Here is a 20,010-nt window from a genome sequence, read left to right on the forward strand (position 1 = left end):
GAGCCATAAAAATACAGGCTGCAGGGAGCATCACCGATGCGAACTGTTCTGACAGGATCTAGGTAAGTAATTGTTCTTTTAACACATTTTGCATTCATATTTCGCCTACTGTGCTGCCAAAGAGCTCTCACCCACCTTCATCCCACATGACCAGAATTTAAATTGCACTACACCCCTCTACTCTTTATCCACTATGCAAAATTTGTTTTTCTCACCCTTTTGTCACATGGGTAAGACATTTTCAGATTTATATTCACCTATAGAAGAAAGAGTAGTGGTGGATGAATGTGACCACAGTGAAAATTGGCCTAGCAATGTAGATTAGATTACATGTATACATCTACAGGAATCTGTTCTTTTATGAATATATGATGACACATGCCTTTAAAAAATAACTCCTATCACATTAATGGTGCCGTCAAATTGTGCTTTGCACTACCACAAAAACGCTGCTGCATGCTGCAAATGGTTCTCTGTGAAGACAAACCTGAGCATGGCAGCAGTTAACAGGTTGCACCCTACTCTTTAATGCACCTGTTGGCCACTACCTGTTTTCAGGGAAGCTCCACCGGAAATCCCAAAGGCCCACCAGGCCTGCCCACACTTGGCCATAAATTGACTGACAGCATGACGGCAAGCTCTGTAGGAACATCTGTCCACTTAGAAGCAGATGTTCCTCACCTCAACATGTCCAACAGAAGTCAAGTATACGCTTGTAGAAACTCAAAAAAGTGAAGCACCAATCCTGAAGCAGGTCACGTTATCTTTGAAAATCCCCAGGATCCTGCTCTCTTGCCACTCGAGTGCAGCCTTGAGTGGGACACTCACTGCAGCAGTGAACACCCCCTTGATGAACTCAGTCCCTTGCATTATCAATACAAGGTACTGAAATAATAACAGGATGGGTTGTCGCAGCTAACGTAATCCATGCATTGAAGGAGTCTTGCCTCTGAACAATGCTTTCCAATTACATATGACACACAGCTAAGCATGGGTCATGCCTAAAGGCAGCTCAGCATGCCTTACTGTCATGCGTTGCCTTTAGACTTTGCGTTGCCCAGTAGATACCTAGCCATTTTTGCAGGTAACATATGTAGCAGTCAGGTCTACAGCTCATGTTGTTTTGCACTGTCTGATGAACTTGTTTTCTAGCAGAAGTACTCTGGCCTTGAGCCTTCACTTTTGTAGGTTTGCTGGGATTCCATGCTTGATCGGGAGCACAGAAGGAACCTTTCGGATTCTGTGGTGTCTCTGCGAGTCCAGAGCTCCCCACCACTATTGCTGGCGGACTGTGGTCTAAGTGATAGAGTTTCAAATTTGACATATGTCTCTTTTAAAAGTTCTTCTTCCCCCACGGACTGCGGCTTCTGTTGAAGTTTCAGAACTTTGTATAGCAAGAAAAAAATTAACGGTAATATAATCACGCAGGCTGCGGTACTGGCTACGGCCATAACAGGGACCTGGGAACTGCTGTCAACGCGCAACCCATCAGTTGAGAAAACAATGCACTGGTCCTTTCTCGGCTGGAGCCCTTTTGGACAAACACATGCCATGTACTTGGTGTTTGCTTGCAAGCCATCGATAGTGACTTTATTTTTATTGGGATCCGTACTCAGTCGTAGCATGTCCTTCTCGCCATACTTCGAGTATAGCACAGCTAAGACCATGTTTCTTGCGGCATTCAGTGTCTTCCAAGTCAAGGTAACCCTATCCTTTGTTTCAATGACTACTTCAAGACTTTTGATAGCAGTATTCGATTCGCTGAACATAGAGATGTTCACTGGTGACAGATCTTCCCTCCTGACCATGTCAGCTGGAGGGACTTTTTTGTTGGTGGTGATTGTTGGTTGTATCTTTGAGTTCTTCTTCACGTCGGGCGCCACGTTGGGTGGTTGCTTCTCTGTGAACTTGATGGTTGTCAACACTTCAATAGAAGTTACTGTTGTGGCTGCTACTGTTGCCTGCGGTGGAGTCAGCTTTCGCAGGGGTACGGTTGTTGCTTCAAGATCTTTCTTCACAGTTGCTGGCACAGTAGCCTGCAGCTCAGCTCCGAACCTCTTTCCAAACCTGTATGGGGACACAGTTGTGGTGACCACACCAATCACGGTGACTGTTATCGAGGCTTCGGACATGCCGGCAAGGTTTTTGGCCTTGCATCTGTATTCCCCGGCATCCTTGTATGAAATACCAGTGAGGCTCAAAATAGACCATCTGACACCATCGCCCGGAGTCTCCTGAATCACTGCAGAGAAGAAATGCAAGGGCAGTGGTTAGAAAGAAGGAATGCTCAAAACTCACTAAAATAACCTTTATCAACAGAATATGGTTCTCAAGAAGAGAAGGGTGGTAATATATAATCTCCTGAAAAACAGTGATAACGTAACTTCCCATGGAAGTAACATTACTTGGAGAAACTGTGGTAATTCCTCCGACGGAAAATACTCTGGTGGCAATTTTACTATGGGTTGAATTATGTAACCACTGTTTTTCATCTGACAAAGAATAGTTGGGGAAAGTCACGCTTTGAAGGAAATTATGTTATCAATACGTTTTAAGAATCATGCGCCCCTAACCCTTTGTCTAAAATGGGCCAATAACTGAAATATAACCCAATACATCTCAATACCCCAGCTGACATCACATAAAGCAACATTCTAGAATGCTTATTGTTGGTGATTGTAAGAGATGCTAGACTGGCTAAAGAGAACTATTCTTCTCTGTACTGGATGGCTTCTTTAATTTAAACAACATTCAGCATGAATTACATTTCTCGTACTTTTAAACAGAATCCTGTTTTCGTGTTTACAAAGCTTTCTTAGATCAAATATACAAATACAACGGATTGTATGTGAATTATTAAACCACCAATAGAGCAAAAATGGTCAAATGTAGAATAAATTCACAATAGTAAAATATCACATTTAAACGAACAGTGGCGGAGCAGCATAATTTTGGCTCTACCCTTACACTTCACAAATACATGACGTGCACTTAGCATGTTTCCTGTGTGTCCTAACAACATTAATGTAAAGTGATGCATTTGACATCATTATTGAAGTGCATTTACTGTAGAATTAGAGAATCCATATATACTGAGTGCCTTAATTCATTAAATGCAAAAAGAGTGCCCCGAAACCGATCCAAGGATGCTTGTTTCCGGTCCAGGAAGGACCTGGCTTGGCAGTTCGAGCTGGACATTTCCCATAAGGCACAGGGTCAGACTGATTTGCATATGGCTGGGGTGGCGTGGTGGGTAAAAGAACGATGGTCTAAACCCAGATCTTTGTGACTAGAGGTGAATGTTTGAATTGTTCAGAATTCCGTCCATCATTTGTTCCTTTTGCATTAATTCAAGGACATTTACTGTTTAGATGATTGAAGAGAAACCATCCTCACACTATGAAAATGTATTCACTTTAGAAACAAAAATGATTTATGTAATGTGTGCACTAATGTGTCATATGTGTTATTTAAATACAGTTCTTAGTCATCTTTATACACACATATTCAAGATTTTACTGTATGCCACATTTAATATGTATTTAATGTACTGATAGTTTTACATTCATTTGTGTTCGAAAGTGCACACACATATTAAATGTGCACGATTGAGTTAATACTTTCAGTTGTCCTTACTAGTCCTGTTTTCCGTTCTGCATAAAATACTGTTTTCCATTTTCTGCTTGCATGTATTTTTTCTTGCAGGTGCGTTCACAGGATTTCTTAGTTTGAGCACAGATATAACACTGTACTAGTGTTAGAGAGAGAGAGCCTGAGAAAAGGACTGTGAAAAAGAACATGGAGAGCCAGAGCGCTAACAGAAGAATTCTATTCAGCACTGTTGAAATTCCCATGTTCAGCTGGGACATTTAGAATGGAAATGACAATAAACCCCTAATGATGCGAACAGAGAGGTATTGCTCTAGAAATTCTGGTGTAAATAACTGATGTTCGCACTGTCTGAGTGTAGGCCACTTTCCTTTGGACTTTGAGAGGTTTAGACCTCTATGCTTCCCCTTTGATTCTTCACTGAGTGTGGCTTAGGCTAACACTCCTTGCCCTTTCCCAAGGAGACTCATGACCAAGCTTCTGAAATGGTGACACCTTCCCGTACTTCCGGCATTTTTCCTAATTTTCTGCATTTCTCTGTTTTTTTTAGATCCGTTGGGTTTCAAAGCATTCTCCTCAGTTTATATTTAACTTAGATGATTTTAGATTTTACTCATGTATAGAAGAGAGAAGCAGAAACTCTTTTCTGAGCACCAAATCCTGTTGCTGATCATTTGTATTGCGGTGACTGAATTACTTGTTTGCCTTATACTGGTATGCCTAAACTTCTTTAAGAGATTGGGTTTCCCAGTTTGTAGTCTGTATCTTTACAGCATGGTGCTGATATGTGTTTATTTTAACCTGACTCCTAACTTGTAATGAACCTTCTCAATTATAGTCACTGATTCCTGGTCCTTATTGTGTAGCCAAATGAGTTACACTGTTAACTTGAAATTGATTGATTTAAGGCTAATTCCCTTCATCACTCAGGCAGTGAAGAAAAGTTCCATCGGAGGACAAATGGTAAGAGGGTTGGCCCAGATAACTGCACCAGTGGTGAACCAAAGAAACTATTAAAACAAAAGGTACTATCAGGTTTCTTGAATTAATAGCGGTTTTGATTTTAGCAATTAAAAAAAGAGTGGCATTAGTAGAAGGAGAAGGAGAGGGTAGGGAAATAGGTGAGCATAGATCAAGACAAAGTAATTGAAAAATTATAAAAAATGTAGCTAGTTGTATGAACAACAACAGTCAAATAAAAATGGAAGTGCAATGAACAGTATAATAGATACTTTATTCGGTTAAGATTATTAACCATAAAAGCGTACAATATACAAAAATCATTTACATTAAAATGACAATAAAATTCAAGATAAAAATACATCAGATTTCCTTAGAATCAAACAATACGAAGTTGATAGGAGTAAAGTCCTTGATCTATCAGGGTAACATATCTGGGACAAGGGGTAGGTTCTGGTAGTTATGGGGGGGTAACTGCTGATAACTAGTTGGTACAGGGCCCCTCCTGCCCTCCCGGTGGTATCCCTCTACACTCCACCTAGTGCTTGGCGAATATGCAGATCTTGGGTAAAAATCACACAATTCAAGTGTTGATATGGGCCCATCTCCTATTTGTGGCTCCCAGCTTTGTAGGTAGGGGACTACCAAGTTGTCCCGGAAGTTGACAATGACCAGGTCTCCCCTTATGTTCTTAGGACGGGAGCCTATCCACCCCACCCTTCTGACATTTAGGATTGTCCCGTTAATGTTGGATGGAAGCGGTCTATTTTTTGTCAGCCAGAACTGGACTTTATTTCTGAGGTCCTGGTGACCTTCAATCTTCCCGGTGGCGAGCACAGGCACCCCCGAGAGGACACATACGTAGGGTGCTGCCTCTGGTGGTAAATTTATCGATCTATTACTCCCGGCTAGCCCATCAGAACATTTACCTACTTTCGACCGCCCAGCTCTGGGAACAGAGCTATGGGCCTTTGTCAGTTCATTGGCTACCTCCTTGTTTTTAATAACTGACAGTACAGGATCAAGAGGGTTATTCTGGGCAATTTTACTGTGTGCTGTCGTGTCAGACATTTTTGTGGCAGCAGTTCTCTGAGATTGCTTGTTTGGCTTAGTATTATTGTCTAGTGTTGAGAGCTTTTCCCCAATGCTCTCTAACCTTTCAATGAGCGGGGATAATAGAGTTTTTACCAATTTTTCAATGTGGGCCAACAAAATAGATGGTAAAAGGGATATAGGGGTTTCCAGTATTTGACCCGCTTTGGGTATCTCGGGGGTGGTGGCGACAGTAACCAAAGAGGGATTTAGAGTTGTTTTTCGATATTTTGATGGTTTCCCCTTATATTTCATACCTTTACGTTTTATACTCTGGGAAGGAACATAAGGATGTGCTAACCCCTGGGTGGTAATTTTATCTGTAATTACAACTGGGACATCCAGTGGACTTTTATTAGGTTGATGCGAATTCCTAAACTGAGGGCTTCCAGTACCCGTAGGGCATATTGTGGGGCTGGATTGTTCAAATCCCTGTTCAATGGGGATATACCTAGTTTTGCAAATTGCATTTAATTCCCTCTGTAATAAAGAGTTTGGCGAGTCAATTAGGATTCGAGGGGATCGTTTGCTACCTAAGGTGTCTTTAGGGAGGCTATGTTCTATTGACTCAAATGCCGATGTTACCCTAGTTAAATATAGGTCCAGTGTCCCCTTTAATGACCCTCCTTGCGAGGCAGATTGTTTGGCTGACCCTTTAGAAGTCATGGTGCGGCTAGCTAATGACCCAGCTGCACGCACCTTGAGTGAGAACAATGGATATCTAGGAGGTCTTAAAAAGACTCAAGGGCTACGGAAAAAAAAATAATAATAATAATACACAGGAACAATTGTTGGTAGGCTCTGAATAGTTGGTCTCTATTTAAGCAAACCTCAGGTCATATCTTTAGTCCTAAGAGACCATCCAAGAGGGGTGCCCCGAACCGGCCTCCTCGGTCCTCTGAGGGCCACAAAGGGCCCGGGCACTGACCCGCGCGCGATCCCGCGACGCGGGGGCTGGACTGCTTTTCAAGCGCCTCCTGGCGCGAAATGTCACTGGGCGGCGTGTCGCGCAACTATGGCTCCTGGGTAATGTAGTCTGCAAGGAGTTTGTAAGGGCCGGTATACCCCCCCTCGTTCGGCAGCCGCGGATGATGCTTGCGGCGGCTGAGGGGAGGTATGGGAGGAAGATGCCCCCCGACGAAAACTGCAGAAACAAAGGTATGGGTATGAGCCCCAGAGAAAGTGATGCCCCCCGACCTTTCCCTGCCAGTGAGCTTGTCAAAAACGGCGCCCGTGCTGCGCCAGGGCGTATGCTAATGCTCGAGTTCAGTCACATTTATTGCAGGGTCCCGGTGTTGGAGCGGCGCTGTTTGCTGGCGAACTCCGGGTTTACTGGTGGCTATCAGGCTTCTGGAGGCGCCAGTCTTCCCAGCAGCGGGGTTTCTGTGGGGCTCCACTGGCTACCTCTCAGCTCGCCTCTTCTTGCCTCTCAGCCCTATCGCAGTCTATTCAGGCGTTTCCATGCAGCCTCTCGCCCACGTGTGTCAGCGTCTCCTCGGGGCCTCCCGATCTGCCCTGGGTCCCACTCCTTACCGGCCTTCAGTAGCGCTTCATGCAGCAGTCACTCTCCTCTCCCGGGACTGCAGCTACACGGGCGGGCGCATCTCTAAAGCCCCTCGGGCCCTGCACTCTCAGGGACAGCGCTGTGGTATTCCAGGCCGCCCCGACTTCAGTCCGCCTTCCCGCGCCGACCGGCTCCAGTTCTCGGTTGCTCAGGCCTCCGCCGCTCACCTCCGACCTTGCTCCGGGCCCCGTGCTAGGAGCCCCTCTATGCTGCCGGCCGCCTTCCACTTGAGTCACGGAGCCCACCAGCTACACCGCGACGTTCTTCCGGCAGGCGCGGCTTGCCGCAAAGGTTGCGAGTGGCGCCCAGTACCCCGCTCCTCATCAGCGGCAGCTCCTGACTTCTCAGCAGTCCTCCGGGCCCCGTGCACTCAGGGACAGCATTGCTGCATTCCGGGCCGCTCCGCCTCCAGTCCGCTCACCCTCGTCAGCCGGCCAACAGTATACTAAAACATCAGATAAATTTTAAAGCAAACTTGTTATAATGCGTTAGGTGCTTCCTCATTAAAAATTATCTGAGCACCATGCATGTAAGTAATTGACTCTAGAGCTATTTAATCAATGTTCTAATTAAGACTTGCTTTTAACACCTTCGGTGCTCATGACGAGCTGAGCTCGTCATGAGCCACGGCGCTCCAGTGCTCATGACGAGCTCAGCTCGTCATGAGCCGTGGAACACTCAGGTGCGGGTAGAATTCCCCCGCTGTGCTGAGCGTTCCACGGGAGCCACTGCACCTGTGACGAGCTCAGCTCGTCATGAGCACCGGAGCACCGGAGCTCATGACGAGTTGAGCTCATCATGAGCATGCGGGCGCTGTGCGCGCCCCCCTCCGCCCCAGCACAGCGGGGAAATAACCCCCGCAGCGAAGGAGTTAACTTTGGTAGGAACAGTAAATCGAGTCAGACAGTTTTTAAGCTTTATTGTCTTACTGTTTTTTAACTGGTCTTTATGTCTAAAATAAGAGAACCATCTTGTCTTGAATATTTCAAAAAATTCCAGATCCAGATTTGCACAGGCTGCTCTACTAAGACCTAGGGATTAGTTAGAGTTAGTGAAGAAATATGAGTTAAAAATTTTCCTCACACTACGGATAGTGGAAACACTAGAAAAGTCAGGTCCGGTGACTCAAAAGCCTCGCCCCACTGCTTTTAAGCAGTGCGAAGTAGAAACATAAAATGATAATAACTTTCAGTTATTATCATTTTATGCTTGTGCTGCTTTGCCGGCAGGTCAGTGTGCGGGGTTGCTCTGCCCTCGGAGCAGCTCAGTGGAGGAGTTGTTTGTCCTCTCCTGAGTGCACATGACTGTTTGGCCCGCCCTCTCAGGCCACCCAAAACAGCCTTGTGCACTTTTCCTGTTCCCCATGCAGGCTGCATTACAGCCTGCGTGAAGAACATACCCGTGCCCCCATTCCCTGGCTGAGCCTCAAACCAGGAAGCTCAGACCAATCACAACGATGCATTACAGCGTTGTGATTGGTCAGGGGAGCCTGGGTACTTACCAATAACAACGCCGCATTGCAGCATTGTGATTGATCAGTGTGGCTTAGCTGTGCTTCCTGCTCCTTGAGTTCAATGAAGAGAGCAGGAGCAGTGACCCGGCAGCAAGGTACGTTTATTATTATTTTATTTATATTGTGCACCGCACCACGTAAACCCCTCCCCCCATAACCCTCCCCAGTGCCTGCCCTGCCACTGCTCTAATCTAGAGCACTCTTTCTTCTATCAGTATCATTCTGCCTACCCCTCTGGTCTTTCTTTACCTTACATCTCTCCACACCTCGCTGATTTCTCTAACCACATTTCTAGCTTCCTGCACCTTCTGCTTCACCTTTCTCACTATAATGCTGTCCGCCTCTCTCTTGTCCACTAACACTTCTCTTACTAAGCAGAATTGGAGGTTTCTGTCTAGCCAAAGTGACCACATAGAAAGAGTAGAGGAGGTACAAGGTAGAGTAATAAAATTAACAAGAAAATGATAAGACTTCACCAAATGCAATAGTGAAAATGATCGAAGCAGTGCTTTGATTTTCACAGTTGCAGTTAGAATGACAGATGCCTGGGAGATGTATTTGTATTATGAATATGCTTAATTTAAAGATACAATTTCAAGCTCAATGTGCATACGTCTTCTTTTAAGGTTATTCACTAGTCCACTAAACAGCTATTAACAGACGATGGGCAAAAAGACCCTGGTGGATAGACGACCACCCGGGCAATGTGTCAGAGAAAAAACAGAATGAAATATGCCCTTCCCAAAGAGCAGAATGACAGGGTGTGAGGCGGAGATAGAACACCCCATTGGTACGCCACCGTTGTCACCAACCAGGCACTCTACAGAGGCTTCCCCAGCACATAGCTCTGGAAATGTTGATACAGCCTTATCTCTGGTGGACCTGGTGCTTTATGGAAGCCATGAGTTAACCTCACTGATGGCAGATGGGATAACATAGTTCGCAAGTTGGTCGCTTGATACTCAGGATGGCAGAGGGGGTGTGTTGGAAATTTGAAACCTATATCCAGTTCTTTTCATGGGGTAATATGCTGCACAGGTAACTAAAAAATGGGAGGGTACCTAATTTGTTGCCGGGGTTGAGGGGTTCCTGAAGACCATATTCCCCACATTTCATCCGCACTAGTATTGGGGAATCACAAACAGTAAACTGCTACCAAGTCAACCTTACCCATCCGTATCTGGCCAACAAGAGTAGGAACACGCTGAATTCTTTGTTAAATGTTCTTATTGAAATACATTGAGACTCAAGAACCAAAGGAAATGGCTCTATCAATTCCTTTTCCGGCTTTCTTTTAGCATTATTTGGTTGGTGGATACTGGGCAACTTGAGTATTGGTTGATTTTATGTGCCCCAGTTTCTGAAAGTTAAAAAAATATTGTAATATTGTTTGAAATAATGAGGGCTTGTTTAGCTAAAAATCACTAATACATTCTAAACTGTTCCAACAGGGGCACCAAAATATTTCTGGGACTCCAAAAATCCTTAAGATGGCACTGGACAGAAGTGCTTCAGCATAGAGAGATGATCACTCAAAACGAAGTGCCTTATAATGGAAACCTACCTAATTTTGGTAATTCTACATAAAATGGAATGTGAGAAGAGAGCGCTTGACCTTCTCCTGACAGTGAAAAGAGGTTCAATATACCCAGCCATTCCTAAAGACTGGAGCAGACCCAGAAGCAGCATTTGGCATGAATCGTGCAATCTTTAACACAAACCTGCTTGCCAAGGCCAAGTGTTGATGGAGCAAGGTTTCGTATGAAAGAGACTTGCTCGGATGCAATCCTCTCAAATAACGTGTAATACTGTAACCAAAATGTTCATAAATACTAATATTGCATTACATTCTTTATACTGAATCTAGGGAAAGCTTGCCTATGTGTAATGCGAATAAGTAACCCAAATGATTTAAAATGGCTGCCGAAAATGCGGACATTTTCTCCGCATGCATCTACTGCATCTAGGTATTATGACGTCCTTGCTTTTGGTGGGAAACTTTGCAGCTGCGTAATAGCTACTAAGATGGCCGCTTGAAACTCACATGTTAATGCACATGCTATGCTTAAACTAAAACCTTGCACGTTTTATTAAACTGCAAATGCAAAAGTTAAATAAATTAATAGAATTAGAGTAGAAATAAGTGGTATACAGTGCATTCATTAATTTTTGTATTCTAACATGTCTTTACTTTATTATTAGTTCGTATTTGGGCCTGGAGGGTAACTGAAATCCCTACTCCACCTGACTTGTGCGCAAGCGCACCCAAACCCGTCCGGATCCATGATGAGTCGGTTGAAACTCAGCCAAGGTCGCTCTAGCAAAGAAGCGCTTGGGAACCTCACCTCTCGACCCGAAGAAGGGAAGGAAAGAAGTCAAAATTCGTATACAATGTATTGATCCTAATGTGAAATGCGGGTGGGAATAAAGCTTGGGAAAGTAAATTAAGGGGCGGGAATATTGAACAATGAACTAAAGAAAAAGCATTACATTAGTATGGTGTGATGACCTCTCCTCATCTCCTTGTCAAATCAGAAGTAGGGGTTTTCATGAATATTGAAACATTGGGGAAGGCACATGCACATAAAATAGTATAACTAAGGTAGGCTTAGTCAGTTAGATGTCACAGACCCATCACCGACGCAGACGACGGTGGATGCCACAGAGGACAGAGACGCTGTACGAGCACTCTGATAGAAGACACGAGAGAGAGAAAAAGACGGATTAACTGCCGGAGAGGAATCCGATCATCTAGAAGGGGAAAGCAGAAGAAATCGAGGAGGCACATTCTAGGAGGGGGAAGAATCGAAGAGAGTAGTGCCATAGAGGGGTGCGACGCTGGTGTGGCATCTAGAAGAGGTCGCCTATCCTGTTCTGAACCTATCCTAATCCTTTGGCTCCTGACTGACTGAGGGGTCCCTATCCAGCTCCTTGGCCAGGGGTTGGTCCTTACATCATTCTAGGTAAATATAATTCTGTGTAGTATGTCCTTGTACTGTCCTCATAAGATTTTAACCAAGTCATTTTATCCTATTCTTAATTATTTTCCTAAAGAAATTGGTGTATGACATGTATTAGTATCTGACTCACAAAATTATTGATTAGTTAGAACTTTTAAAACTCTCTTGAGTCTGTGGTCATTTGAAGAATAGAGTTTAATGTCATTTCTACCTATTCAACCAACAACCTGATCTATTGACCAGAGGAAATTAAGGCCCAAGGTGATAGGGTTGGTAAGAATTGGTAAAGGGAAATTCATCACGCAGGAATATCGAAATTGATCGCAGCAGTAATAACCGGCTTATGTGTGAATGTTTGTGGGCCCAGGTGAGTATGGTAGTTTATGAGTAACCCAAGCTGGTGAAACTCGCTGGGTCACTTTTACCTGGTAGCAGAGTTATGGTTAGGTTTTAGTTAGTTAGGTAGAAAATTGTGTATTGAATTATTTATGTATTAACCAAAACCCGTATGTATTGTTTTATGTTGTCTGGAAAATTTCCGGGAATATTGAATAGCGGGTGGTGAATGGAAGCCATACTGCAGTGAGGTTACTTGCCATGATGAAGAAAGAGTGAAAAGTTATGCAGAACTTGAAGCACTGATTTAGGAATTATCCTTTTTATAAAAGGGAGAGTGATTGGTAGCAAAAGAGTTTGCTAGTAAAACTTTGGTCTATATAACACCTAGAAAGGGTAATAATGAAGGAGTAATAGGTTCTTTGATGCTTGAGTGAAGAGTAAGTGGAAGAGGTTTTACTCGTAGAGTGTGAAGGGTAAGCGGAAAGTTTTACTCGCAGCAGAAGAATTTGACTTTTCTTTGAATTTAGTAAATCAGGCACAGTAGCGAATGTTTCCACGTTGGTAATTAATGAAATGTGTATGTAAAATTGTAAGAAATTAAGTTTTGCATTACCTTGTAAAAAGAGGGGTCAGCTGCGGGTGCTGCACTGACGTCACTGAGAGCCGTGCTGGGATTGTTTGAAACAGCGGGCGTGTAGCTGATGTGAAATTGTAAAGGAGGGGTCAGAAGAGAGGAGCAAAACTGACGTCACTGAAAAGCCGCGCAAGCATTGGTTAAGCGAATAAGCAAAATAGAGGTTGCTTGGTCATCAGAATAAAAGACGCTCTAGCATTGGAGAAGCATTAGAGATAAAGCGAACATCTGATTAGTCATCAAAATAGAAGCCCTGATAATAATAGAAAGTGAGATTTGTATGTGGAGACTCGGTCCGACTAGAATAGGGACTCGTCCAGATGGAAGATTTATAGGGTTTGCCCACGAACAGTATATTAAAGGAAATTCACATAAAATGTACAGAGAAAAGAGAAAAATGTCATTTATGCAGAATATTAAAAATTATTTTAAAGAGGAAAAAACCATTAAAACTAGAGAAGGAATTCATATCCCTCTCCCGAAAACGCCTGCATCATACGTGATGATGGAGAGAGGCTATCATACCCGTGTATGGCTAGAAAATTGGATAGAATATAACAAAGATGATGGAGTATTAGCATTTTCTGAGTTCTGAACATTTAATGGGAAAATTCTACATAATTTAAGAAGTCGCGTGAATGAGTTAGAAACAAGACCTATATTGACCCAGTACGAAGCTTTAGAAGAATGGGAAACTGAGGCATTTGAGCGAGATAGATCACGAAGTAACAGGAACCTGAGTAAATGTTATCCCAAGTTTCCTCGAGAAACTCAAGATAGTCAGATGAAACAATGGAGACAAGCCATGGTAGTGGAAAGATTATATCCTGTAATAATGACAGAAGAACAGACAGGAAGTAAATGTACAGAGAAAACAAAACATTTAGTAACAGGTAGTGGAGATTCAGAAGACGATTATTTTGAAGATATTGTAATGCAAAATCCTTGCCTTACCAAGAAGAGTCAAATAGAACTACCCCTAGTGCCATGATTCTGAAAACACCTTTAGTTCCGCAGGTTGTACACGAGACTACAATGGAAAGGGTACTTCAAGAAAAAGAAAAGGAAGCGATAAATAAAAATAGAAATGAATTAATTCAGAAAATAACCCAGCTGAACACAAATCCTGAAGCACTAACGATACCCTTAACTATAGGTCCCGTTGTTCCCTTATATGGGGATAAGAAAATGTGTCCTAAACCCCCTGTCATAACTACACCGATCATGCAACCCAGAAAAGAAAATATAATAATTGATGACCAAGCCAGTGAATGTGAATCGATAATTTCCTTAATGGATTTGCCAATAAGAGAGCCAATAAATAATTCACTCAGAAAAGTCACCCCGTGTTGTTCGAAAGAAGTGCGAATTGAGACATCTACAGGAACGAAAAATGCCACAGTGGTAACCCCAGAAGAAATAGAAATATGGACACGAAAAATAGATAGACTGAAACCCCAATCAAAGATATTAGATATATTTAAATTAAGAGTGGAATTGGAAGAAATGATAGCTAGGAATGTAGGAGTGGATAGATTAAACACCTTTAGTGAGGAAGAGTTGCTATTTATATGCAGAAGCATCACCCGAAATACAAAAATATTTCATGAGAAATTGATGAATTTGGCCTCAGAAGTGGGAATTGACATAGGGAAATCCAAAGTATTGCAGAAACCATATAGAGCAGAATTTCCTGATAAGCATTTAGAAAACATGAACGTGTCAGGAAGGAAATTACAATAAAAGAGTTGTTAACACTGGTGCAAAAATGGGGAGATTTAGATAGATGGAAAACTAGGTGGACAAAGAAAAAGGAAGAAGCACAGGCGAATCGAACAACATCTGAATATTTAATGAAAGAAACAGAAAAGTTTGAAAGACTGTGCCCAATGAGAGAAGTTCCAGGAGGAGGTTATGTGCATGTCCTATGAACCCGACAGGATATTGTGGGCCATATGTATCAAGGCGAATTCCGATCGCAAACGCTGAAATTCGCAGAATTTCAGCGTTTGCGATCGCAATTTAGCCCATTGCTATATATGAAAGCACAACCGTCTCGCAAATTAAGGAATCGCAAAATTTGAGATTCCTTATTTCACGAATGCATTTAAGGAATCGCAAATTGCGATTCCTTAAATATGATGTATGAAGCACCCAAGTTGTGCGAATATGGCATAAGGAATCGCAAATTACCACCAACTACAGGTTGTTAGTAATTTGCGATTTCTTTAAAAAAATGCAAATTTTTGCATTTTTCAAAGTGGCACGTGGCGCACACACATGCCCTTAGGGCATGTATGTGTGCCACATGTGCACCCATGCTCATTTCAGGGGCGCAAAAGGGTGTCCTTTTGACACCCTGGCACACTTGAATTGCATTCTCAATTTGAGATTCTCTAATTGGGAATCGCAAATTGAGAATGTCTTCCCATTCATTCCTATGGACCCATAGGAATGAATGGGGAGGTATTCCTTAATTGGGAATCGCAATTTGCGATTCACAATTAAGGAATATGTAGGATTCGAAAAATGTATTGCAAATCCTACATATAAAGCGTTTTGCGATTCTCAAATAGCGATTCTCAAAAATTCGCTATTTGAGAATCGCAAAACCTAACAATGATACATATGGCCCTTTATCTTTTACCAATGATTTCCCAAAGCTGTGGGAAAAACCAGTAGAATGATACAGGCAAGTTGAAAGGTTTGTGAAGGTTCCAAAAGTTTTGTTGAAGGACTTAGATGGTCTTTTTGACATATTTGTACCTGCCGATTTGTGGACAGAATTTAAAATTACAATAGATTGGCTCAATGATGAGTACCCAAGGGATGAAAAGACAGACGCCCCGTCAGAAAAAGTAATGAAAAAATATCACCAGGTAATCACTTTCCTGAAAGGGAAGATTCCCCCAAAAGAAACCGATTGGATAAAAATAGACAGAACAACCCAAGAAAAAGATGAGTCAGTACATGCCTACTATGAATGCCTTTTACAGGTGTTCAAGCAGTATAGTGGGTTTGAGAATATTGGAGACAAAGACATGACACATTTCGTGTATCGGTTTGTGTCTGGGTTGAGGTTGGACATATCGCAAATGATTAAGCAGCACATGTTATGCTGACAAGCGAAGCCCATAGAATAAATCCTCAAGTACGCAAAGTACTGTGGAGACAAAAGAATTTAGAAGAAAAACTAATGTGGGCCCAAGTTAAATTATCAAAACAGCAAGAACTCCAGCTAAATATTCAGGCAGGACACCAAGAAAAAGGGCACATGTGCGGAAAATTGGGGCATTGGAAAAACAAGTGTAAACTTATACAGAATAATAACACCCAAAATCAAAATTTGAATCCACAGCGCAGAATGAGGGGTTAATGAGACAACCGCAGCAGGTTGTAAATATACAGAGTCAATTGCCTTCTGCCCCTATGCCAAATTTTGTGAGTCAAGTCAAGTACAGTGTGGACACCGGATTCCAGGAAGGAAGTGGTAAGAATTTTTTTTAACACCCCAGTTTCTTTTGCAGGATTCCTATTTCGACAATGATATACAATGACGGTGCCGGAGAGGGGAGGAAGAGCAGTGCGTACTTGGCGCATCCTTGCCGGTAGATCAGTCAGGTCCATGTATAGATGGTAAGGTTGAAGGGAATGACATCACCTTCTTGTTGGATACTTGTGCTACCTGGTCTATTGTAAGAACAGCAGACATCCCAAACCTACCCCTCTCGGGAGAAGCGATCCAAGTAGTGGGCGTTTCTAATAAACAAATTAGGACCCCAATTACAAAGCCAATGGAGGTATGTATTGGTAATTTAAAAGAGATGCACAAATTTGTGGTGTGTGACTCAAGTGCCGTAAATTTACTAGGAAAAGATTTATTGTGCAAAATGAATTGCACAATATTCTGCACACCGGATGGTGTTGCAATTCAGACCCCCGATGAGGACGGAGTCTACAAAATCATGTTAGCCAAGCAGGGAACAGAAGTAAAGGAAATGTTTTCCATGATTACAGAAGACGAGCTACCAGATGAGGTCAAAACTACTGTGAATCCTGAGTATGGGATTTTACAGGAAAAGAAGTAGGATTAATGGCAAATGTAGGTCCATTGAAAGTAACTGTAAAAGACGGTGCAGTTTATCCAAATACCCGACAAAACAAACTGAGCCCGGAAATTAAAGCTGGCGTTGCAGCAGAAATGGATCGATTAGTTGAGCAAGGCATTCTGAAAGAAATAATGAGTAGTCCTTGTAACTCACCAATAATTGGTATAAAGGAACCTAACGGGAAATATAGGGTGGTTCAAGATCTTAGGAAAATTAATAAGATTGTCATACCATGTTGCCCTGTAGTGCCAAATCCAGCAGTAATTACCGGCTTATGTGTGAATGTTTGTGGACCCAGGTGAGTTTGGTAGTTTATGAGTAACCCAAGCTGGTGAAACTCGCTGGATCAGCGTCGCCCCACTGCTTTCTCGTACTGCAAGAAGCAGAAACATAAAATGGTATTATAAATACCAATTTATGTTTCTGCTTCTCGCACTGCGAGAAAGCAGAAGTGTTTGATTGGGGGTGGGTGCGTGGGTGGTCCTGCTCTAGGGCAGGGGAGGAGTGACTTGCCCACTGTTGTGAGCGTTGACAGCTTGGTCGGCCCCAGGGTCGACCAAACCAGTCACACGCACTCTCTGTTTTCTCCTTGTAGGTATGGCCTCCCAATAGATGCCTGTGTGGTCGGCGTCTCAGCCAATCACAGCGCTGCCATTGTAGCCTTGTGATTGGCTTAGAGGAGGAGAGGGAGGCTGCCTGCTTCCTGGGACTCGGAGCAGAGACAACGCGACACAGGACCAGACCAGGCAGGTAAAGGTAAGTTTTCTTTTATTTTTATTACCCCCACGCGACCCCCTCCCCACGTGGCCCCCTCGTCCACCCGCCCACGAGTCATGCCAGCTGCGACTGGCTAAAGAGAATACCCTGTACTGCCAGCGAGATAAGTCTAAAGCTTTCATGATAGAATGTGTTGTAAGGCCATGCACGAGTTTAGGATCTAGTTGCTTGTTTTATTATATGGAGCATTAAAGGAATCTAAACCAAGACTGTATCAAGAATCTACCAATTCCCTCTTTCTCCTCTAATGGAAAGGAGGCAGGGCATTCCTGGTGAAAAGTATGCTTTTTAATACGAGATGGTATTTAACTGAAGGTTTTCATAAAGCGGTCAATGGCAGTAACAGGTACTTCAAAGAGCTTCGGTTACCCAAGATAGTCACGATCAGGATTGGATGGTCACGCACACCTGTAATTGAGAGGTTCTTTTGATCCAAGTAGATTCTGATGAGAAGTGCCAACTATAATAAAGTGGGATGTGAATATTCAACATGTTGATGCTCATGTGTCCTTGCCGGTAAAACCGTTTACAAATATCGATGGATTACAAAAAAATGCCCACAGGTTAAACCTTTTATAACCCTGCATCCCTTTTCAGTTTTTGCATAAATCAATGCCATTTGATTTTACAGAAATTATATATTTAGTATCTTTACTTATAGGGACTGTCAGCCAGCCCTATTCATCCAATGTCATTTAAAATGTTGTTTTCGCTCATTACAGCATGCATCATGGGGCAATAGGTAACCCCCAACAGCCGTTGGCTATTTTCACCCTGAGTGATAGAATTTTGCTTTTGCACCTCTTCCTAAAAAATTGTCCATTTCAGTGACAGAGCTGGTCTTTTACTTATGTTTTGTTTTATGGTATATTTTATTTAGTTTTGCAATGTCACTTTTACCTAGATTTTCAGACATACGAGCACTAACTGCAGACAGTGGCATTTCTTATGCTTTTTATTACTTTTACACTTTTAATGACTAGCGCAAATGTTTGCAAAAAAGAAATAAAAAAGTTTGCAGATTTTCCTAACCTATTGGTTTGCCAAAGCCTATTATAGGTAGCGTGTATGCAATGGCCCCTCAATTGTACAAGCTGAGTGTTGATTGACAGAAAAGGGTTCAACCGACGCGGTCATGTATTCCTCCACAGTGCCTAAAGGAAGAAATTCAAACTACAAATGTGCAATGTGAATGAACTTGCAATAAGTAACTATTGAGCCATGTTCCCAAGCCATGGTATTTTCAGCCTTCCTGACAGGAACGGGAACGGAACTTAACTTTGGTCTCAATGGCGAGGGTGTATGTGGGGTTGGAATGCAATCCTTTAGTTGCAATGATCTGCTCAACGCACACCATTCGCACTAGTGGCCGAGGCCTGGGATGTAGCTTCTCTTGGTGCAGCAGATGCAGTGGCACCAGGCTTAAAGAGCTCACTTAATCTTGATGATTGATGGATTTTAGACTTCAAACACGAGCCAGAGGACCCATTTTCTTCCTCGCACTAGAGCCAATAACGCAGTAGCAACATACTGGTCGAGGCCTCGTTTATTCAATGTAATGCTTTGATATACAGATGCAAAATGTTTTTCATTTTGGGGACGGGCTCAATCAAAAACTTTCTATTTATGTGGTAAAATAAAGTGTAGATTAGCTAATGCAGAACAACAATTAAATATTGCCTATAGAAAATATTCCTGAACTCCAGCACACCAAAGCAACTTGAATTTGTACATGCCTGACATCCTGTCATAGCAATTGCAATTGTATTTAAATAGCGCTTACTACCCCAGACAAGGCATGAGGGAGGGAACACCCTGCCTCTCATTCCTGTACAGTTCAACCCATTTCATTCTGGTTAATACAGTAAGTTTACTTCAGAGTTGCTGTAGCTTTTTATCAAAGTTGGTGCAGGTAGTGCTTTTATCTCTAGACACCTGTTTTGGGGTTTAGCCCTTAATCAGAAGAGAACAGAAGTAGTAGAGAGCAGAGAAAAGTCATCTGTGGTTGCTGAAATACTACCCAGTCTTTACAGTCACAGTACTACTCCACAGACACACAGATGGTTTGTGGGGTTTTGTAGTGGTTGTTGAGAAATTGAAATGTGGTCAGGGTTTGTTTGTAGTAAATGAGTAGAGTGCATTTGCCTTGAGTATGTTAATATGTCTGTGAATGGGTTAAGGTGGTTGCTGGTGAATGGAAAGGACGGCAGCATTTCTGGCCCTAGGCCCAACCAGTCCAGAACTGGCCCAGACAGGCAACCGGCCTTGTCCTCTCCACCCTTAGCCTTGGTGTCTGGGCTGAGATGCCCAGAGCCCTAAGCTTAAATAGCCCAAGTGATCAGGTGACACTTTTGGCTAATGGAAACTCTACCCCTTACCCTAACAAGTAAGAACACTAGCCCTAAGCCCTAGGTCCAAAAGGAGACCAGACCCTTATAATGAATCACAGCCCT

At 42.9% G+C, this 20,010-nt stretch overlaps 1 protein-coding gene across 1 annotated transcript in view; it reads right to left on the bottom strand.

Annotated features, from left to right (window-relative positions):
• Positions 1-1,148: 1,148 nt before the first annotated feature.
• The window catches only part of LRIT3 (leucine rich repeat, Ig-like and transmembrane domains 3), a 134,872-nt gene continuing 116,010 nt past the window's right edge, over positions 1,149-20,010 (bottom strand). Inside the window, exon 4 of the mRNA XM_078677483.1 lies at positions 1,149-2,242. Within this exon, the coding sequence (XP_078533609.1) occupies positions 1,149-2,242 (1,094 nt within the window). The remainder of the gene's footprint in view (positions 2,243-20,010) is intronic.

Source organism: Lissotriton helveticus, chromosome 2_1, assembly GCF_964261635.1.
Source record: "Lissotriton helveticus chromosome 2_1, aLisHel1.1, whole genome shotgun sequence".
NCBI classification, from domain to species: Eukaryota; Metazoa; Chordata; class Amphibia; order Caudata; family Salamandridae; genus Lissotriton; species Lissotriton helveticus.